The sequence below is a fragment of the Neopelma chrysocephalum genome, unplaced genomic scaffold (assembly GCF_003984885.1).
Source record: "Neopelma chrysocephalum unplaced genomic scaffold, ASM398488v2 Primary Assembly neopelma1_76, whole genome shotgun sequence".
Classification (NCBI taxonomy): domain Eukaryota; kingdom Metazoa; phylum Chordata; class Aves; order Passeriformes; family Pipridae; genus Neopelma; species Neopelma chrysocephalum.
The window spans coordinates 7,746,636-7,769,602 of record NW_020897737.1 but is presented as its reverse complement, the minus strand read 5'-3'; the positions used below and the strand labels follow the sequence as shown (position 1 = coordinate 7,769,602).

Sequence of the window (22,967 nt, the reverse complement as noted above, 5' to 3'; positions counted from 1 at the left end):
GTAATTTTTGGTGATTTTTTTTTTCCTTCTGCTAATTATTTTGCACTTCTGATGTTTAAGAATTTATTTTTTCCCCCCCCAAAAATAACATTCAACAGCATCTTAATAAGCAGTTCTAATATTACAAAATTCTGTAGTAAGTTGTCTTTCTACTGACTCCCAGACTAGTCCAGATTGTCTGTTTATATAGTCTTCACTAGAGACATGTTTGTTTTACATTAGTAATTTAAAAACTGACTTAAAATGTAAAATACATTTGGTAAAAGCAGTTGTGTGAACAATTGTGTACATTTGGAACATGTAATTTTGATTTCTAGTACTGATATTTCCTTTAAATATTTGGTTCTTATTTGAAAATAATAATTCGAGTTTTAAAAGTCACTTTTTGTAAAAAATTATGCAGGCTGAGAATTTTTAATACAATTGAAGCATGCTTATTGTGATTCATGTTCAGTTATTGAAAGTTTGCTTTGCATAGTGAATACTTGGACAATAATAAGTAGAAAGTCAATACTACAGTGTAGTAGTACTTGTAACTTAATTGTGTGCCCAGTTTTGTGGGTTGGTTTTTGGTGTTTTTTCTTTTGTTGTATTTTTCTTTGTTTGGTTGGTTTTTGGTTTTGTTTGTTTGTTTTGTTTTTGTTTTGTTTTTTTCTGTAGTTTCTGTTTATTCTGGACTCAGTTCAGTTGAATTGAGCATGTATAACTACAGGAAGAATGTATTTACTCTTACACATACTTGGAAATGTGTTTATTAAAGGCTGTTTCTCATTAGACTGTTTTGTCTGTGTCCAGTTCATTTAGTTTTCAAATATGTAGAAAGTTGTGCTTCTCATCTAAGTTGGGTGTGGAAATCTGACAAATAAAATAATAGAGATCCTGTATTTGAGACAATATGTACAGAGAGTTGAACGTACATTTTCTTTTGCAAGTCTTCAAACTGGTGTGAAATTTATTTTTAATCCATTTGACAATTAGACAAAATATGTAGTAAGATATTTGAACTAAGAGTAACTCCTTAGGTTAAACTGTGTAGACAGTGATGGAGAATTAGTGGCCCTCAAGTATTCAAGGTTTCGTGTATACCCTGAATTCCCAGTAACCGTTCTTGGCAGAAGTTGGCTAAAACACAGAATCGGTAAGGTTTGTAAAGATGATTCTATAATGTAAATCTGGTAACTGGAGGTTCTTTTGATTGTGCTTCTTAAGTAAGTATTTAATAAGAAGATTCCAGTCTTTTTCAGCCAAGAAGTCCTGTCTTAAAACAGTACTGAGTTTAGTTCACCATAGTGGAAAACTGGTGATCTGAAGTAGTCGTGAAAATAAAATACAATTATTTTTGTATTATCAGGGTTTTTTTAAAAGATAAATTACCTTTGTTTTTTTAAAGCTGATGCTGAAACAATGAACAGACTTCTTAGAGGTATCTGACTACTTAATTTGCATATTTCTCCAGCAATTGGAAGGAATAGAGAACTGCATATGATATATAGTCTAACAGGTGACAGATCTGTTAGAGTACTGCTCAGGTCATTCAGGTATAGAAAACTGAGTTTGAAATACACAAGGCTGTTCAGCAGAGTTATTCTTAAAATGTGCTTATTCATAGTATTTTAGAAGTATGTTAATATCTAATTTTCATATAGGTTTGAATTCTGTTTCTAAATAAAGTATTAGTGTATGTTTGTGTAGCATTGTTTCCCATCCTGTAGGGGAAGAATGACACAGAACAGCATAGAATAAAGCTTGTGCTTAAACAGCACTAAAAACGTCAAAGACTTTCATGTTCTTCCTTCTCCCTCTCCTCTAAAAGCAGAGAGAACCCAAAGTGTGCACTTGAGTCTGGACCGTGTAAATGCTGAGAGCTGTGAGTTTGTTTGTGTTAATGTTGTGAGAATTCTGAAGAAGTCATCGACTGTTTGGTTAAGCAGAGGGTGTGACTTGTGCTGTGAGTTCGGAATCGAGGCATCGGATTACAATGTTATTTTGATGTATTTTTTTCTTTCAACTGCTTCTTTGGTTCAGAAACGTAGAAGTGTCTCACTCTGTGCTGCCTGCCCAGGGCAGTTATTGGCCTCAGGGGAATGCTCTGGTGGCAGTTGTGTTTGGCTGGCCGGGGGGTGACTGCAAATTATTTTAAACTTCAGATTTTTCTGCTGTCTAACCTCCCGTTGTGTACCAGACTGCACTGGATTTATGGGAAGATACATGACCTTGATTTATTTTTTTCCCCTCTATGTTCTCAGTAAATGATGCTCTTTTAAGACTCCAGGGAGTTAACCCAAAAGATCTGTGTTTCAGATTGAAATTCTTGGTTTCTAAATGAAGAGCTGGGCATGCTCCATATTGTTCCTTTCTACAAAACATGTGGGCATTGCCACTTCTTAACAGTAAAGAAACTGGGAGATTGGTTAAAGAACTAACTTAATACCACATTTCCTCCTGTGCTGCAGCATCTAAGCAAAGAAAGCACTGTGTCACATTAGGTGAAAGAAAGGCTTTTACATTCCTGGCAGCACATCTGCAGCCACTCAGACTGTTGAGTGGCTGTCAGTTCCACTCTTCTGGTGGAGGTGAAGAGCCCTGAGCACAGCACAAATAACAGGGCAAGTTCAGTGTAGTGTAGAGAATGTTTCAAGTTCTTTTGCCACTACTTTACAAAGTTATCCATAAGACCCCATAAATCTGATAAGAACAAAGATCTGTTAAGGTGAAGGAGAACATTGATTTTGGAGAATGCACCTGCTTTGAGCTGCTGGACAGCATCTTTTTGTTTTTGAGACGTGAAATAATCCAAACCTCTTAGAAAGTAGAATTAGTTAGTAACTTTTAAGTTGAAGCTGCCTTTGAGCCCTAGTTTTTTTTCTTCTTCTAAAGCAGGATTATGAGGATAGCTTCCTAAAAGGGAAATGAAATCAGTGCAGTTTATCCTACCAACCTTAAATGGAGTACAGTAAGGCAGATCAGTGTGGAAATGATTTGGCTTTAGAGACATACTGATTGTTTGAAGTGTTTAATATGCATGTTTGACTTACATCTGGAAGGTTATTTGTCATGTAGAATAAAAATAAGGTATTCTAAAAACTGAAGTTGTGAATAGAGACTTCTGGGTGAAATGCATTGAAAAGCCAAATACTACTTATTCCTGAAAGTTTCATAGAGCGTGCTTCATTCATTTTTGTCTCATATTCAGATTTGGAGGGGTTTTTTTCTGTAGCTGTAACTGATGAAAGTGAAATTTGCTTGTAACTTCACTGTCGGACAGCCATGCAGTGTCAAATGTGGAGAGACTGGCATGATTTCTGTCCCTTTACTTTTTATACTGTAAAGCTGATTCTGTAAAGCCACAGAGTTGTTTAACATTTTCCTGTTAGAGGAATATATTGCAATTGCAGGCTCTGTGAAAGGGGCATCCAGCTCCACCATCACAAAATTGAATTTTTTTTTTTTTTTATACTCAGCTGTATGTAAAAAGTCATGCATGCTCCAGCCAGGAATTGCGTTAATCTCATCACTTTAATTTGAAATGTTCTGGTGTCAGAAAAACAAAAATAAACAAATGTTAAGACTGCTGACCTGAATACTGATAACCTGCCTTTGCAGACAGTGTCATTGAGTTGAGTAACCAAGGTGTCCAGACTGCAGACACAGCTTTGGTTAACCTACCGAAGTCATGACTTTAAAGCCTCAGAGAGAGAGGTAAAGTGTGTTTTATTATTAAAAGGAGTTTGTGCTGTTACATAGCTGTGACTAACCTACAAATGAATCATTGAGTTTACAATTAAATGTTAAATTGTTGGAAGAAATCAGTTTTCAATCATGTCTTCTGCCCAGATCACACTGAAGAGCGGGAAAGTAATTTGACAATACGAAGAGTGCTGCATTATTAGAATAGAATATTCATTAGCTGTAAGTATTGGTTTTTCAAATGTACAAACTTTGAATACTACATTTGAGTTGGAAACAGAAGAATTTACTGAGTAGCTATTAGATTTTTAATTCAAGAAAAACAATAAAAAGGTGTCCCTGCCCATGGCAGTGGGGTTGGAATTAGATGATCTTTAAGATCCCTTCTAACCCAAACCATTCTGTGACTCAAAGCAGAAATTCATTTTGTTCGTGGAAAAGTTCAGTGTGGGTGACAGCAATTCTCCTGCTGTTATCTGTAGTTTCTCAGCCTGCTCTCTCTGGTGTTAAACCCACCTGGTTTGGAGCTCTCAGTAAGGAAGAGGATACTCTAAAGCTTTGATCAAGTAAAGGTACTGGATACCATTCAAGTCCTTTAAAGCTGTAAAAGAATTTTGGCAGGAATGTATCAGTGCATTTTAGGATGAACAATTGTATTCTAGTCTTTCCATTATCTCTTTTGGCTTGTCCTATTTCTGGCCCAAGATTATGGAACAAGTGAATCTGAAATATCTAGACTTCCTTATGGAGATTTGCTGTTCAAGCAGTTCCACAGACAGGACAGCTACAGCTTTGTCTGAGTGTTGATTGTTTAATCATCACCTTACAGACCAACATTTCTTGCTGCAACAGTTGTAGCATAGACTTTGCTTATGGAAGGAGGGGAAACTCGCAGGTTTCCTTCCACCAGAACTTTTTTTGGTGTCCTATTAGTGTTTTTTAATAGAGAATGCTAAAGTCAGTGTAGAATGAAAACATTTTCAAGTGTCTGCCTTGTATAGTATCTAAGGCACATCTCCCCAGAAAGTCAGTCTGGGGCTAAGCTGAGATAAAATTGTTAGTAGAAGATGATTGTGGTCTTAAAAGAAAATGAAATATGTTGCAGAAACAAAAATCTAATTTTAAGGCACTCTACCCTCAAAAGAAAAAGAAAAATATATAAAAAGGGTAAACTGGGGTTATATGACATCTCTGTACATACATATATATAGCTATGTACATGTGTATATATTTGTTGTTTGCAGATAATGTTTTTATTTTAAGATGTCTTCTGTCTTGCTAGGAAATTGGGCACAGCAGTTCCTCAATTATAGCAGATAATCATCTATACATGTACCCATATGACTATAGATAAATTCAATATATTATATTGGAAAAAACATAAATAACATTAATGAAGTGTGTAACCTCTTGATATGACTTTTTTGTGGCACCCTTGCGAGTGGGTATTCATGCAGAGACTTGTCAGAAGATATCACTGAATCAGCAAGGTTTGTGTTACATTTCCTTATCTTAACAAATTCTTCTGGAATGATAGAAAAGACAGGCACGCTGCATAACGTGTTCACCGTATTTTATAGCAATTAGTCATGTCAAAGAACTTTACACAGTCAGGACACCAAAGTTTAACTCAAAACTTCAGAAATGGAAGTTGATGCTTTCTGGTGTGTAGGGAGTGTAGTTTCATGTTTCTCTCTGCTGTTGTTCTCTCCTGACTCCTGGCTGTTTCTTGTTTTTCTGTATCTGTTTTCTGCTTACTTGTGTCTCGACTTTTTGTTCCCGTTTACATGTGCCTGTCCGCTTCCCTCCTCTGTTTCCTCTGTGTGGAGTCATATCCTCCATCAGTTTGTGTTTGCCGGGGATCCTGAAAGGAGGTTTTGTTATCCCCTCACTCCACTTCTTTCTAATCTGGGGTTTTTCTTCTAGTTTAAGATGGCCAAAGTGAGGAGAGGCTGGTGGTCATCAGGCCAGAGTGTTGCAGTGGTGTTCACGCCTCCCATTTTCTCTCCTATTTCATCTGGTCATACTGGGTGTAGAAGATGTGAATACAGTATGTGGGCAGTCTGTGCAATAGTCTTTGTGGAGTTGTCAGTTATATGGGATGCTGATAAACTTAGACAGGTCACTTAACTTGAAACTAGTGCTAGTTAGAGTCTCCTTTCATCTCTGCAGGAAAAGAAATGCTGCTTCTTTACAGGTGTAAATATGCTTTGTGGTCATTTTCTCCATGCAGAAAAATGTAAATGTTGACAATGAGGTGTGTTACAAAAACCGTCTGCATCCTGTAAAGCTCTTCCATATATGCAGTTATCAATAAAATAGGGATCTTTGATTCAATCAGTTCATTGAATATAGAATATTTTCAGGGTTTGTCATAGAAAAACTCATCAGAGGCTTAACAGAGAAATTGTACTAGCCTGTTTATTTAAAACTGTTGTTTACAATACTACTACAGTGAGCCATCACAAGTTCTGTGTGGGTAATCCAAATTACAATTTGGTTCTTTCTTTTTTTTTTTTTTCTTTTTTAGGTCTTCAGGCATTTTGAAACCTGTGGCTTTAGTGAATTCCTACTGATCTGAACTCCTGAAAAAGCACATACAATGTTTTATTTTGTAGAACTGTCTTGTGGAAGGACTGGTTGTGTTTTGACCAATGTAAATGTATCTTGGGAACAAAGCCTGTTCCAAATGTACTACAAGCGAATTCAGTGCGTGGCAATGAATTTGTGATGCTGGAGCAGGAGCTAATGCTGAGGATCGCTTTTGTAGGAGTTATCAAACATATGTTAGGCTGGAACAGTAATAAATTCCTGTTGAGCTGGTCGAGATTCATACTGGTGACCTGCAGATAACTCTCCATCCATAGCAATACCTGGAGACATGTCTTCTTCAAGAAATGTTTATCTCATGCTTCTGAGAAGGAAGCTATCTTTCTGGAACAAATTGTGTATTAAGCAATAATCCAGGATTTTTGCAGTTGGTTTGCTCAGTTTCCCTCTAGTGTAAACCTCAGCTTCTAGTAATTGTTAAACCTGGAAATATGAATAGCAGACTCTACTTTAAAATAAAGAAAAAACTGAAGTTTATGATCGGTGTGGATTTGCAGTAGACTTTTTCCACTACTTTGTAGTGTGTATACTCAGTTTCATGTTTTCTTGTATCCTTTCTGGCTCATTTTGATTCTCAAAATAGGATGTAACTGCCAAAAAATTTTTGCATCATCATAAAACTGCTTTTAGCAGGGCCAATGCTGAAGTTGATGAATTAAGAAATCTGACAGTGCGCTGTTCACTGAAGGATTTTTCCCAGCGACAGCCAGTATTTCACAAACAGTCAAAAATCATAGATCATATGCCCTGGTAAGAAAGCCAGTTCATTGTCCTCGTAGCTTTGGGTACTGTCATGATACTTGTGGTAACCTCAGGATTACCTGTGAGCAGTACAAACTCACTTGTGTTTGCAGCTTTCAGTGCACCTGCTGTTCTGCAGGGCCCTTTTGGAAGCTGGTACTCGAGGCATAGTAGCATCATTCCTGAACTATCCCACTGCCTGGAAAACTTACTCTTTTGTGACTTTGTTCTGTAGTAAGAGCTGCTTCTTGTTGCTCGTTGGAGTGAGAGAATCATAAATTCCTAGAGAAGTATTTACTAGAATGTGATGCAGCCTCGCAGAGACTTAGAAGAAAGATGAAGCTGCTTGTCAGCTTTACTTTTAGCTTCGTTCTGCTGTATACCTCTTTATTGTGGTTCACACCACCTTCCTACCACCCAGGGGCTTTATGAATCTTGTGATCACTTACACAAGACTGTTCATCAGCAGACAGCTTGCCAAACTATGAAGTTGTGGTTTTAGTGACGTAGCCAGTCATTCAGAGCAGTGCCAGCAGCATGCTGAGCTCAACTTTAAATATTGACTGCTTTTCTTTTGCTTTGTTGAACTTTATTATGTCTGTATGAACTGACAAAGTGTCTTTAAATTCTATGGTTTCTTTCTTATCCTGTGAAGCAATACAGTCCCAAAGCTGTGGGATGTAATCTGTAAATAAAGAAAACTCCAGGAAATGGACATTGTGATTTCTGAGGTGCGAGAGTTGTTCTTAGCTATATGTAATCCTAAAAATTATTTTAGTTTGACTGTTGCAGGGAAAAGTAATCCTTGTTTTTCTGTCGTATATTTCATGTTTAAACAGAGTGAGTGTGTCACTGAAGATGGTTGTGAGGAAAAATAAAAGCATTTGCTTGCCTTTGCTTAAGGAGCATTATAAAGTTTTAGCTGGATTGATGTGAGTATTCTGACATTTGTGGGATGGGTTAATTGGTTTTGTTTAATGGTTAAATAAATGGAAACTTAATGTACAAAATTGTTCTCTTCATTATTTCCAGTTTTGTAATTAATATATTGTGATGACTTTAAAGCACTTAGAGCCAGTTTAATGTTCTACTGCAGGCAGGCCTCTTTGAATTTAAGGTAACAGTGGTTCCAGAGGCTGCTCAAGGATTAGAGGTGGGATTACGTGATTGCATCTGCAGCCAGGTCATGTGCTGGGCATGTTTACAGGGTTATAATTGATGCCTGTTAAATAGCAGGTATGTGTGGGATGAGATGTTAAAAAACATGTTTTTGTGTAGTTAATGATTTGTGTGAAGAAACTCAATTCGAATCTTCATCTTCAAATGTCATGGTTTTATGCAAACTTTATTACAGAATTGTTGCTACTTAACAGCTTTTCTGCTATGTGTTTGCAGTCATTGTAGGAAGTACCACAATAATTACACACCTTAACTTCTACTTGAGTAGTGAAATACAGTAGTGGAATTGGGGTGTGATGATACAGTAATGTAGACTTTGGCTGAAATCATATTTATTTGTTAAAACCACAATATTAGGTAAAAACCCAAAGATACTAATACTTAGTCTAATGAAGTGCTTTCTAAATATGTCAGCTGAGCTAATTACTCTCTTGTCTTCTCATGTTACTATTGGCATGCAGTGAGTTGTATGGAGGGTATCCCAGCCTTTGGAGGCATGTAACCAATGCATCAGTGGAGATGTAGATGGTATAATCATATTGGTGACAAAGAGCTGCTGCCTGTAATCAGCTTGGTCTGTCATAGTTTCCAGAAAGAATTTTTGTAGAGAGCAGTGTTGCCTGCATGGTTGGCAAGTGGTGTGGAGTTTGAAGTAAAATTTCAAATGGCCTTTTGCTGGTGGTACCTCCAGAGCTCAGCTGACAGAGCAGCTTTCTTGCAGTGCCACAGCCTGGTCAGTGTCTAACTCAGTGCTTCGCAAAATCCCCATCGTGATTTAGTGCTGTTCATACCATAACAGCTTCGGTTCTTGTGTTCTAAATTTGCTTCAGGTGAAGGTGTCTTCTTGTTATGGCTTTAACTGATGAGGTGGCTTACCTGTGCTGAAAAGAGGGAGGTGGTGTTCTTGCTTCTATATCTCTTTCCCCTTTTTACCCTTTCTTCATAGAATCATGGAATCAGCTGGGTTGGAAAGGACCTCTGAGATCATCAAGTCCAACCCTTGATCCAACACCGCCATAGTTACCAGACCATGGCACTAAGTGCCACATCCAGTCTCATCTTAAAAACCTCCAGGGATGGAGAATTCCACCACTTTCCTGGGCAGCCCATTCCAATGCCTGATTACCCTCTCTGTAAAGAATTTCTTCCTAATATCTAACCTAAACCTCCCCTGGCAGAGCTTAAGACCATGCCCTCTTGTCTTACTGAGAGCTACCTGGGGGAAGAGACCAACCCCCACCTGGCTCCAACCTCCTTTCAGGGAATTGTAGAGGGTGAGGAAGTCTCCCCTGAGCCTCCTCTTTCTTCTCCAGGCTGAACAACCCCAGCTCCCTCAGCCTCTCCTTCTAGGACTTGTGTTCAAGTCCCTTCACCACCCTTGTTGCTCTTCTCTGGACCTTTCTTCTTCCTTTCCACAGCAGTGTGATGTTCAGTGGGTATGCATTGTGCAGGGTAAGCTTATTAAGCTAGTAAAAAGTGTTGGTTTTTGTTTTTAAATTGTTCTAGCAGGTTGAATTAGTTTGGCTGAGTTGAGTGGGAAGAAAGGTTCAGAAAGCTGTTTAGTTGTATATGAGTGGTAACTACTATTGATCTCACTGTTGTTTCATGCTGCCTCTTATGCCATGACTCTGGGCATCCTTGGAGGACTGTAGCCCTGTGTCCAGATGGAAGTTTGTCTACATCTATTTATCTACAGCTAAATTGACATCTACCCTAAAGCAGCCCTTTATTAAGGGGTAATGTCATTACAGAAATTACCAAAAGTGTAATTCACTGAATGGTTTGCAATTTATATAAATATATATAATAGAATCATAGAATATCCTGAGTTGACAGGGAGCCACAAGGATCATCAAAGTCCAGCTTGTGGCCCTGCACAGGACACCTCAAGAATCACACCATGTGCCTGAGAGCATTGTCCAAACGTTCTTGAACTCAAGCGGGTTTGGGGCTATGACCACTTCCCCGGGGAGCCTGTTCCAGTGCCCAACCACCTTTCTGGGTGAAGAACCTTTTCCTGATATCCAACCTAAACCTCCCCTGACACAATATCCCTTGGGTTCTGTCACTGGTCACCACAGAGAAGAGATCAGGGTCTGCCCCTCCTCTTCCCCTCACAAGGAAGTTGTAACTGCAATGATTTCTTTCCTCAGTTTCCTCTTCTCCAGGCTGAACAAGCTAAGTGACCTCAGCCACTCCCTGTATGGATTTTCCTCGAAGCCCTTCACCGTCTTCATTGCCCTTTTTTGGATGCTTTCTAATAACTTAATATCTTTCTTATATTGCAGTGCTCAAAACTGCCACAATGTTCAAAGTGAGGCCACCCCAGTGCAGAGCAGAGTGAGACAATCCCCTCCCTTGACCAGCTGGGGATGCTTTACCTGATGCCCCCCAGGACACAGTTGGCCCTCCTGCCTGCCAGGGCACTGCTGATTCATATTTAACTTGCCATCAACCAGGACCCCCGGGTCCCTTTCTGCAGCACTGCTTTTCAGCACCTCATTCCCCAGTCTGTCTGTACATCTGGGGTTACTCCGTCTCAGGTGCAGAATCCAGCACTGTCTCTGTTAAACTTCATGTGGGTGGTGATTGCCCAGCCCTCTGGGTCATCTTCCAGACTTGAGAGAACAGCATGAAGCTGGGTCAGGGGATGTTTAGGTTGGATATCAGGAAAAGATTCTTCACCCAGAGGGTGGTTGGGTGCTGGAACAGGCTCTTCAGGGAAGTGGTCACAGCCCCAAACCTGCTAGAGTTCAAGAAGCATTTGGACAACACTCTCAGGCACATGGTGTGATTCCTGGGGTGTCCTGTGCAGGGCCAGGAGTTGGACTTTGATCCTTGTGGGTCCTTTTGAATTCAGAATATCTATGATTCTCTAAAGTGATTTTTTTTTATTGCTGTGTTTTGTCTTGTTGTGTTTTATCTCTTAACACTTCACTGCCCGATTGTTGTTATAAAACTCTTAACAATCAACTTTAAATTGATGAGGCCTGAGAAACTATCTTCAGGTAACCTGTTTTCTGGAAATTCACTCAGGAATTATTGTAGTTGCTCCATACATTGTGATTGCGTAAGTGCATATCAGTACACACTTTATAAATTTTCAGATAGTGTATATTGATCTAATTTAGTTTTCAATTGAATTTAATTCCTGTTGATTTCTATATCTTCATTTGAGGTGATTTAACGCTTCAAAAATGTCAGTAGTGAAATAAATTTCCTTCTGTACATATTTGGACACATCTGTGGGGTGTAGCAAGACTACAGTAATTCTAATTTTTTTTTTTTCAGTCTTTCAGAGAAGGGCATGGGTTGATAGATGGAATTGTTAGTTGTTAACTTGGAAGGTACACACATGGCTTAAGGAAAGAAGATTAAATTTAAAGATAGTGTTTTCCTGTGCATCTAATTTGGGCATGTAAAAGGTGTGAAAAACTGATTGTTATACTTGTTTAGGACTTGAGTCATTGTTTGCATAATCCCCAAGATTCACTAGTGGCTCTTGAGTTCATCTGTGTGTGTTAACACAGCAGGACCAATTCTGTGACAATGTGCTTTGGTTTTGCCTTTAGAACTGCCATGTCTGTGGCAGTGTTAATTTATTCCATCCTCATGAAATACTTTCCATTTGGAGTTTGGGCACCTTCAGCTCATTTCTGAAAATTACAGATCTTGCTTTCATTTTGACTTTGGGTTGGTTTTTGATGCATTGAACTTTCAGTAATTATAAGGCTGGTAATGTAATGCACCTCAGTGTGTCCCTTAGCCTGTGGATGCTGTGGAAGAAAGTCTTTGAAGGATTGATTTCCTAGTCTGTTGTGGCTCAGCAGGAGTTCTTGTCCAAGCATCTTAGCTGTGTGGCCTGTGCTATAAGCTCTTGGCTCTGAATAACTTGCTTCTCTGCCTGCCGCGTGCTGTGGAGCAACATGGGAAGTGGGTATTGTATTCCAGCCAGTTTGTGCCTGCTTAGAGTGGAAAATGTGCAGTTGTAGGCAGGTCAAGCAGAATTGGCAGTACAAAATGCTGGACAATACATAGGACAAAAGGCTGGGCTGCAAGATAATGACAGTAGTGAATTTTGTGGTATTGACTGGGAAAAAAACCCAACAAATTTCCACAGTAGTTCAGCCATGTAATCCAAGGAGTTCTGAATGACTGTGTGTTTGTTCATGCTTCTCAGCAGTTGTTTGGGGTTTCTTTTCAAGGCTCTGTGTGTAACTGTAAAGGCTGGAAGCTTCGACTCTTCAAAATGAAAATGGAAATTTGTTATGCATTGCATTGGGAAGTCTGATAAAATTTGTAGTTCGCCACTAGCTGCCAGTTATTTTGCCAGTTACCTCTACTGACCACACATATTCAGGAACTGTTGGAAAACATTAAAAAAATTTAACTTTATTTTAAAACCATTGTAGAAAAATATTGCACGTATTGACGATGGATCTCCAGTCTGCTCACCCATGTTATGTTTGAATTTTTGTTTGAAGAGAGAAGTGATGCAAAAGCTCTTGCTCATGCAAATGAAATTCTTAAAATTATTATCTTCTGTTTCAGATACTGTCATTTGTTATTCTAAAGGGGTTTTAACTGCAATTCATTCTGGTAGGGTGCCCCTCCATTACTGCATTTCAGCTTCTTCCTCCTGGGAAAAGGAGAGTTGTCTAGAACTATATAGACCTTGCTTACTGTCAGGTTTTCTTTGAGTATTGTGCTGATGGTCTGCCTTTCAGATTATGATGTTTGTTTGTCACTTACAAAAAAATTAGTTTTATAAAAAATCCCTACTGTGAGTGTAGATAGGAATTTTAAGCTGGCTCTTGTAGTCAGTGGAAGCTCATTTCCTTTTAAAATGAAAGGAGTCTGCAGCATTACTGGAGTGGACAAAAATGCAATGTGATTATACAATGTAAGTTTATTGCAGTATTTCTTAAGTCATAGCAAGATAATTCACATATCTCACTGCTCTTTAAACTTGTCTCATTTATCTTGAAAAGGTTTGGTGATGTGACAGGTAATATTGGATGCTGCAATATGAGGTAGGACAGGGAGGAACGCTGAGCACATGTGGTGTTTAATGAATGCTGATGGCAACTGAGAGCTGTCCACATACAAAACACCCAGATGGTGGACAGGACTGGACTTCTGCTGTTCTTACCTCTAAAAGCTCTTACCAAAGTTTGTTGTTTTTTTTTTTTTTAACCTTAGCCTGACATTTTACTTTTCTTTGAAGAACTGTATTCTGTTTTCTTGCCTCTGAAAACTAAGAGATTTTCAAAGGAAAGACATGGGAAGCTGTTGGAATCTATTAGTGCACAGAGATGTATATGATTGCTAATCTGTTGTGCTGCTCTGGACTGCTCCTGAAAGTTGAGCTGAGACAGAAAGCTGATGGGAATACCTGTGCCATGTGCCACCACAGTTGCACTGAGGTTGAGATAAGCATGATTTAAGCTTGGGATTTTGGGTAGCTAATATATTACTTGAACACTGACTCTGCTGGTATCTGACTCTCATTTCTTTTTTGAACACAGCACTGCAATCTTGCAGTTAAGAATTCAGCTGAGCAGTATTGTTGGAAAGGCTTTTGAAGCTTAGCAATGATGGATGTGTTAGAGGGGCTGTGTCATGCACCACCTTCGTGCAAAGTTTTTGTGAATCTTTGCTTAGATTTCGACTGCCTTTTGATTACTGCTGTGATCATGAGACACAAGCGAGAAAAGCATTTGTTGACTCAGACTGTATTTGCCTTCTAGTAGTCTGTGGGTATTGAAATTCAGATAGAATCTTTTTGATGTTGAATGCAAGAATCCTGAAATGGAAAGAGGGTTATTTTTGTCACTAATCACAGTAGTATGAATTTAACAGGTGCTTTACAAAAATATTAAATAGATTCTCACTGTAATCTTAACAAAGACTCTTTAAATTATGTGTAATTCTTGTTATGTTTCACAAAATTTGCTTCTGACTTCTTGGATTTCTAGTGATGTAAAGACAAAAGAGTTTAAGCCCTATTAAAAGAGGAGTGTTTTGGATAATTGTGCTACTTAGTTTTCCAACCTGTTATTTCTAACATGTTGTAAATAACAGACATCTGTGCTTTGTGATAACTTCAGACTTTCCTGCAAACTGTTCAGGATATCACTGGGAGTAAATATGTAACAGTTGAGTTTTATGTGGGTCAAATTAATTAAAGTTATGTGTACATGGTGCGACAATGAGACTGAGTAAAGACCTGAACTAGCACGTTCCAGTGACATGTCATATAGGATGTACCTGTGAAAAAATAAGTATTTTAATTTAAAAATTTGAGACATAATTATTCCTACTCCTGTGTTTAATCTGTTGTCTTTCTTGATAGCTAGATCTAAAAAATGAATACAGTAGTTTCTCTACAAGTGCAGTTTGGGAAGGAGGAAAAGTTATGATGGCTTAAAAGATAATTGCTTTGTTTCTCACAGAAAATGCCAGAAGCCTCAGAAGACCATAATCACTGGAAAGCCTGTTGACTTCCATTCTTTGGTAATCTGGAACATCATCCATCTGGCATGGCGCAGGGCAGTCAACAACTTGACGTGCAGGTACTCCATGATCTCCGGCAGCGTTTCCCTGAGATACCCGAAGGGGTGGTATCTCAGTGCATGCTTCAGGTACGGTACAGTCTGGGTATTGTGGTTTAGTATGAAAACCCTTTCCAGTAGTGTACATGGAGCACAGATTTCCATTCCCCTGGTTTTATTTTAAAAGATTGGAAGATTCCACTATTTGCATTTCTGTCCTGTGTTTTAGGGACAAAACTTTTTGTCATTCTTCATTTAGGCTTGTGATTTTTTTTCTTTTTCCACTGACAGTTTTTCCTTGTCTTTGCAACCTGCGACTGTTATGCATATGGGGAATACGGGAAGTGGTTAATGGGATGTTTATTGATGATGGCTACATAAATAACATACTGAAGAAGATTTTAGCAAACAGTGACTCTCCTTTGTAGATGAGGAGCTGACCTTAGCTAGAAATCTTAAGATTTTTCGTCTTCATGTCATCTTTCTGCCATGGCCCTCCAAAGGTTTAGTTTTACTTTTCTGTTTCCAAGTCAGGTGGTGATGGTTCTTCTCCCCCTCCTCCTCTCCCCACCTTTTCCTTTCCATTTTGTCCTTCCATTCTTCATCTAAAATCACATATAAATCATTTTGCAAAGTAGTGGTCATCTGGGAATACCTTCAGTTAATGGGAAGATTCAGGAATGGAATAGAAACGTACGTTGTGGCCATGGCTAACAGAACAAAACTGTATTTGCATCGTCCCTGTCCTTGGCAGATGAGTAGGCTTGCTTAAAACAGTGGCTGTAATTTTTGCCTTATGTGTCTTCTAAACCATACAAATACAAATTAATTGCTTTCACACAAATGTAAAGCAGGGGAAGCCCAGTAATTTAAAGCTTTATTTATCCTGACAGTCATTTCTTCTGTACTGTTAAGTACATGATCCTTTTGATGAACTGTGTTTGTCATAGGTGTCTTTAAACAATAAATTAAAGAACCCCTAATGCTGCAGAAGCATATGGTGCTCTGTATCTGTAATAGGGCATTCTGGGTAGCTGGTTAACATTACATGGCAAATAGTTGTTATTTTTTAAAGTGTAGATTTTGTTTCCAAACCCACTTTATATTTAAAGATGCACGAGCTGGTTTTCATTAACTTTTTGCAATAAATACTCTAGATTTAAATTAGGTTGAGTTTTAGACCTGTCAAAAATTGAAGGTCCTTTGAAATGACAAATATATTCCATACCCTGATCAAATCAGGTTAGGACCTGTCCTGTCTACGTTCTCTCTACCTGCACCCTAACCAAGTGACCTAAGGAAGCTGAGGACTCTGTTTATGAAGTTCTGTTTAGATGGCAAGTGGCTGATGGTATTGGTTAACTTTGAGGTTGCTGTCTTGGCACTGTGGTGCTGGTTGTTATTACAAGATCTGGTGCCCACATATTCTCATCTTAAATTTTTAGTGATATATCTGAATATTCCCACTGACCATTGGGATCTAGAAGGAGAGCTTAACATGAAGGGAAGTAGTCAGAGAGAAGTATCCATAGGGTGAGAGCCATTCATATTTAGGTGATGAACTCTTCTGTCTTCTGTTATCTTCAGTAGTAAGTCTTCATATGACAAAATGCTGAATTATGTGTATTCATCTGTTAGTGAAATCATGAAATTTTGGGAAAGTCATCTTCACTCTAGTATTAAGACTAATTAGCTATTGGTCCCTTAGAAATGTAACATGACTTCAGCTGATAGGCTGTTGAAAATTGTATTGCAAGGCTATATGTGTATTATTATGTATAAAAATTTATACAGGGATAGTGTTTAAAATAGAAGTGAAACCATTATTAATGTATATTCCTTAGAATGGTAATTTTAGCACACTGAGGAAGGTGGGGGTGTATGTGTCTATAAATATGTACACACTTGTTCTGGAAAAAGGTGCTCTGTCACAGAAGGTACCAGTCTTGGATTATATGTAAAAAAGTTTGGGTGCTGAGGGTCAGATTGAGTTGAACTTAAAGTGAAATTTGTTTTCTTTAACTACTATTTAAATTAAAATCTGAACCACAACCGATACAGGCTGTTATATGAGAAAGTGGGGAGAAAAAAAAATCCACCATCTGGAATGCCTTCTAGTGATTTTATTCCTTTGGAAAAACCATCATTTGTGTTACTCTTTTAATACAACTAGGTTAAGCTAAAATGAGGGGAGAGGGCAAGAAGGGAAAGGGAATTCCCTTTTAGATTTCTCATTTGATTCATAATTTATTGTCTGTATAGTTTCAGCTGCTAGCACTGCAGAACAAATCAAACATTTATGGGGTTATTTGGTTTCCTCACTGATGTGTGAATAAACCTTTTTTAACCTTAAGCTTGAAATTCTTAAAGGCGGTTGAAATTTTATTAGAATTGTAAGGTGCTTTACGGAATTGGCAGTACTTCTTCAAGCAGTACTGATTTGGACTGCTTTTTTAAGTCATTAAATACTGTTCTGTCAATAAAAGCTGGCCTAAAATGTTGGGCTTTTAAAATTTCAGGTAACAAGAAATATTCAAGTAGTAAAAGAAAAGTGAAAACAGTAAACACTTGGGTGAACATTAAAATGTCATCTGCATTTTTGTTTTGCTTTTCCAGAGTTTCCAATTTTGATCTAGTTTAATTTGATTCGTGTTGTTACTAGAAGTAGTTAATTGTACCGACTTGTCCTTGAAGAAAATGTGAAGAATTCTAACCATCGTTTTCCCCAAAAGTGGACTTGATTTTTTTTTCAATATGTCATAGTGTAGCTCGTGTTACCAGAGCATTTTTCCAGATGCAACGTGAGCTATGTACGACTTGCATACCGTGACTTAGCAGGTACTACCTTTATTTCAAAATTCCTGTGTATGAAATGTTCTCCCTAGTTGTGTTCAAGCTGGGGCTTGGTTGTGGCATCAGCTGAAGGCTTGTTGAACACTGAGCAGTGGCTCTTCCTTGTGATATGTGACAGTAATAGGTGTCTCTTCTTACTCTAGAACAACAACAACCTCGATGCCTGTTGTCGAGCCCTTGCGCAGGAGAGCAACAAATACCTGTACATGGAGTACCATAGCCCTGATGACACCAGAATGAACAGAAATAGCCTTTTGCACATTAATCTGGGTATTCATCCTCATACCAGCTATCACGCGGGGGATGGAGCTCAACTTAATGGTGGTCGTACACTGGTACACAGCTCAAGCGATGGACACATTGACCCTCAGCGCACAGCAGGTAAACAGCTCATCTGCTTAGTTCAAGAACCACATTCTGCTCCCGCTGTCGTGGCAGCTTCTCCTAGTTACAATCCATTTTTCATGAATGACCAGAATAGAAATGCAGCTACTCCTCCTCCACAGCCACCTCCACAGCCATCTTCCATACAACCAGGAATGAACACGTCTGCTATGCAAGGCCCTCCTCCCACGTATATGCACATACCTCGGTACAGTACAAATCCCATTACTGTTACAGTATCACAAAACCTCCCCTCTGGACAGAGCATACCCAGAGCTCTACAAATTCTTCCACAGATTCCAAGCAATCTTTATGGGACTCCTGGCTCTATTTATATAAGACAAACATCTCAAAGTTCTTCAGGACGACAGACTCCTCAGAATACGCAGTGGCATTCATCGCCACAGGGCCCAGTTCCACATTATACTCCCCGTCCTCTACCTGTATATCCACATCAACAGAACTACCAACCTTCTCAGTATTCTCCGAAACAGCCCCAAATCCCTCAGTCGGCTTTTCGATCGCCACCGGCATCCCAGTGTCCCTCTCCCTTTGGCTCTCCTCAACACCAAGTTCAGCCTCCTCAGCTGAGTCATCAGAGTTCACATGTTTTCATGCCTCCTAGCCCTTCAACTGTCCCACCCCATCCATATCAGCAAGCATCCCAGACTTTTCAAAAACAAGGCAGTCACTCTGTGTCGTACCTTCCTCCTTTTGCTGGACCTAGTTTATCCAAAGGTTCCATGAATAAAATAGAAATTACAGTTGAGCCACCGCAAAGACCTGGGACTGCAATGAACAGAAGCCCTTCACCAATAAGTAATCAACCATCTCAACGAAACCAGCACCCACTGTATGCACCCACTACTCCTCCTTCAAGCTCTCCGTCAAGAGGTATGTCGGGGCAACCCAAACCTCCATTTAGTGTTAATCCAGTATATATTACCTACACTCAACCAACTGGACCTACAGGTGCACCAACACAGTCTCCTCGGGTAATGGTATCTCAGCCAAACCCAACCATTTTTAAAATCACAGTAGGTCGAGCACCGACTGAGAATCTTTTAAATTTAGTGGACCAAGAAGAGCGTTCTGCAGCACCAGAACCTATTCAGCCTATTTCTGTAATCCCAGGATCTGGAGGAGAAAAAGGAAGCCATAAATATCAGAGAAGTTCTAGTTCTGGATCGGATGACTATGCTTACACTCAAGGTAAATGTTTAACCCTGCGAATTGTGGTGTTGTAAAATGCATTTTCAGCTTGATTTTACTACTTAGTAAGTGAGAATTTTGGAACCTGTACAGAGAAAAGTAGAAATTGCACCAAAAATCATGGAATGAGTTTATTCTGATTTTTTTAAAAAAATTGCTAAGTTTCAGTCTAATGCATAAAGAATTTCTGAGGGTCTTAAAGTTGCTATGCTTTTGGTGTTAGAGGACTCCCTTAAAACAAAACACTGCAGTTAAAAGTAAGTGGTGTCTTCGTATACTGTGTGTCTGGTTTGTAAATTCTGCATTGAAGAATTGTCATAAATTTACGTGTGGATTTTTAAAATTTTTTGTATTTGTTCCTTATTCAAATGTGTTATAAGACCTGAAGCACTGGCTTCTGCATTTGAGTCCAATTTATTTGGTGTAGATTGAAGAATATTAAGTGCAAGAGGTGGGAGGTAGGATTGCAGCTAAAAAAACATTTTCAATACCAATAATAATTTTGTTTTGAAAGGTATTAAAATAATTATTTTGAAGAACTTAATCCAAAGTTCGCTTCTCCCACTTAGAGTTTTCAAAGAGGAGGAAGAGATTGGCAGACAAATTTTAAGATGTGTGTTCTGCTGTGTAGGGATAGAATATAGTTTTAATGCCATACATAAATGAAGAATTCAGTAAATCAGTAAAGAAAAAAAAGGTGAAATTTAACTGAAATGTTAGGTGAAAACTACTTCTCTTGGAGTCATCTGCTGTGTAGATTTGAAAAATTTAAAACTGAGCAAATTAATCAGTCTGCAAGTCATTTGGGATAATGACAGAATGACAACCAGCAACAATTATTTTCCGGATTTGTGTTTTGAAAAGAGAGTTTATTCTCTGTTGTTCCTTCTATCCTTTTTTTAACTTTGGAGAGCTGAAATAGTGCTGGTTTGTACCTGGTAGACCCAATTAGAAAGTCTTTAGACCCAGTTCTTCAGTAAGAAAGATTGCCAGTAGGTCTGTAACCAAACATGTTTGGTAATGTTCCCATTACAGCTTCAGTGAACGTTGTCATTTATGTGAGAAAGCTACAAGTAGCTTCACATAGCTTTGAAAAACATATTCTGAAATGTAGAAATCTGGTTTTACCTTTGTGTCTTTGACTAGTTTTTTGTATTTGAAAAACAAACCAAATAGAATTAGTTAGTGTATATTTTTTGGGGCATTTGCATTTGTGGCAATACCTACCAGAGCTTTTGGTATTGCTGCACTGTGAACTCTTGACAGAAAGAAATTGTAGAAGAATAAACATTATATTCCTTACTGCAACAAAAGGAATCCTAAAGAAGAGTATATTTAACAGCTTAATACATAGAACAAGTTGGTTTAATTTTCTCTTTAATGCGAACCATTGTGAAAAGCGTTACCTAAAAATTCCTTCTGCTCTCTGTACTTGTACTGTTTCTCTGTAGTATGAGTCATGTTTGAGTTGTACTTTGAGAGTATAATGTGAAGCTATGAAATGTAGTCATACCATGTTAAGTTGGAGGAATCACACAAAGACAAGGTTTGGTAATAATAGTGGAAAATCACACAGCCTGGTATCTGCACTGTCTTTTCTTAATTCTGTTTGCATGACTATGCTACTTTAAAAAGGAGAGAACAATTTTGTTCAGTAGTACTGGTGCCTGTAGTATAAAAACACCTGATGTTATTCCTGGATGGGACATTCAGTGTTTATTCTTTGGCTGTGAATTGGTGGATCCATACAAAATCCAAAGTATAGTGCTACTTTTTTGTGCAGAATACTGACATCTGATAAAAAAAACCCTATTTCAATGCTCCTGGTTGAGGTTTTTTTTTGTTCTGCTGTAAGTTGTGTCATGTTGTTTATTTTTCTAACTTCTTTTTAGCTCACATGCAAATACTCTTGAGATATTATGTACTTTGCCTTTGTTGGATAGGAGTGAAGAAAAGAACAAGTGCTGGCTAGGGCCTTTTATAAAATTGCATTTTGCAGGTTCAACAACATCTTTATTTTGAACAGTTTGCTGGAACATTGTTACATGAGCAGCTTGTTTGTCTGAATACCCACATCAAATGTCTTATTTTTCTCTATCCTAGCAGACTTCAATCAGGTAAAACCAGCCAGATCAGAAAGGATTAAGCATCACAGTAACTTGGCCAGTTCTACACCATGATGAAATACTGAGAAATGCTCTTCCTGAGGAAACTGAGTATTATCTTTTAGGTAGTCAGAATTCTTTCTTTGGTTCTCTGGGAGTCCAACATCAACTTGTGACAATCATAAATTTCAGTACCAAGACAAAAATGAGAGCATGACTAACAACAGAGAGAGGTGAGAGGAATCAGCTCTGTTGTAGAATTAGAGTTTGAAGCACCTAAGCTGATCCCACTTTTTATTTCCTGGATTCTCTAGGCTATTTTGTTGAAGTTCTATAGTTTTGCCTTTGAACTCTGGGGAACTTAAAGTATTGAGTATTTCAGTATTCCTGAAAAGCTAAGACTACTTAAAGTTGCTATAGCATACTCTGTGATAGCAGTGGAAAAAAAACAATTCAGGACTGACATTTGGCTGATGTCTCAAGGCTGGTGTATCAGCTGCTGTTGAGCAGCAGGTATGAAGTGTGTGTTACCTTCTGATCTTACCTCTGGTATTTTTATTATTTTTTTTGTCAGTTGAGTATTAAAATGACTAGATTGCTGTTTCATCCTGAGAAGCTGTCTCCTTGTACAGGTGCCTTTGTATTTTTGAGACGAGAAAGACCAAATGCAAAAAAAGAAGCTTTGACCAAAATGGTAATATCAACTTCAAGTTACTGTCTAAAAATGTGTTTTTAATTCTGGAAGAACTGTGTTCTAAATTGTAGTTCATTTGGCATGAAAGCATCTTCACACTGATACTTGGCTGCATGTTTGCAATCACTTTTTTTTCCCAGAAAGGTCACTCATGAATCTTACGCATAAGTTAAGAATTCAGTTTTCAAGGTTTTTATGTTTTAGTAACTATTTCATCAATGTAAAACATTAGCCTTGCTGTTACATCAACGAGCAAGGATGGAGAGATTAGCAAAGGAACTGAAGATTGAGAAAGAAGAGCTTGAACGCCTGAAAACCGAAGTCAATGGTATGGAGCATGATCTAATGCAGAGGCGGCTTCGAAGAGTGAGCTGTACAACTGCAATTCCAACAGTAAGCAATTTGTTAGTATTTTAATTCAACATACAGATTTATTTTTTATTTTCTAATTAAGTAAAGTACTGTACAAAAACTTTTGAGTATAAAATCTTGAGATTTTGGTGATAATTAATTGTAAGTTCTTGACTTGCCATAAGGTAGTTCTTGTAATTTATGAAACGTGTCCAGCTTTCTTAGTGTTCACAACAGAACTTCTGAAAGTTGTGTGCATGTGCTTTTGTGGACCACAGAACTGAATATAGTTGCTTTCCTAACAACCTTTAGAAGTATATCCGAGTCTACTCAATGATCCTGAGCCATATAGTGCTTGGTGTTCATGCAGGAGGGCTTAACTTTTTTTTAAAGGTATTTTATTTGTTGGAGTAGTTGCATCTCATCTGGTATGTGCAGGATGTGCCAAGTAGCTTCTCAGTGGCAGTGTTGGCTCAAATAGTTGGCCAATCCCTCTCCTATTTTCCTTGTTGATTCTTCTTATCTGTGTGACTTCCACCTGCAAGTGACTCTAGCTCAAACAACTGTATGGCTCTGATAAGAGAGTTCATGTGGCTG

General features: G+C 38.3%; 1 protein-coding gene across 5 annotated transcripts in view; it reads left to right on the top strand.

Annotated features, from left to right (window-relative positions):
* The window catches only part of TAB3 (TGF-beta activated kinase 1 (MAP3K7) binding protein 3), a 41,139-nt gene that overhangs the window by 10,220 nt on the left and 7,952 nt on the right, over positions 1–22,967 (top strand). Inside the window, exons 2-5 of one of the 5 annotated variants that reach the window (XM_027688893.1) lie at positions 14,673–14,861; positions 17,768–18,902; positions 19,143–19,220; positions 22,252–22,412. In XM_027688893.1, coding sequence (XP_027544694.1) covers positions 14,760–14,861; positions 17,768–18,902; positions 19,143–19,220; positions 22,252–22,412 — 1,476 coding nt within the window. In that variant the 5' untranslated portion in view covers positions 14,673–14,759. Of the gene's footprint in view, positions 1–14,672; positions 14,862–17,534; positions 17,610–17,767; positions 19,221–22,251; positions 22,424–22,967 lie in introns of those variants that run through there. The other 4 variants (XM_027688891.1, XR_003535083.1, XM_027688890.1 and 1 more) reach the window with 4 other exon arrangements.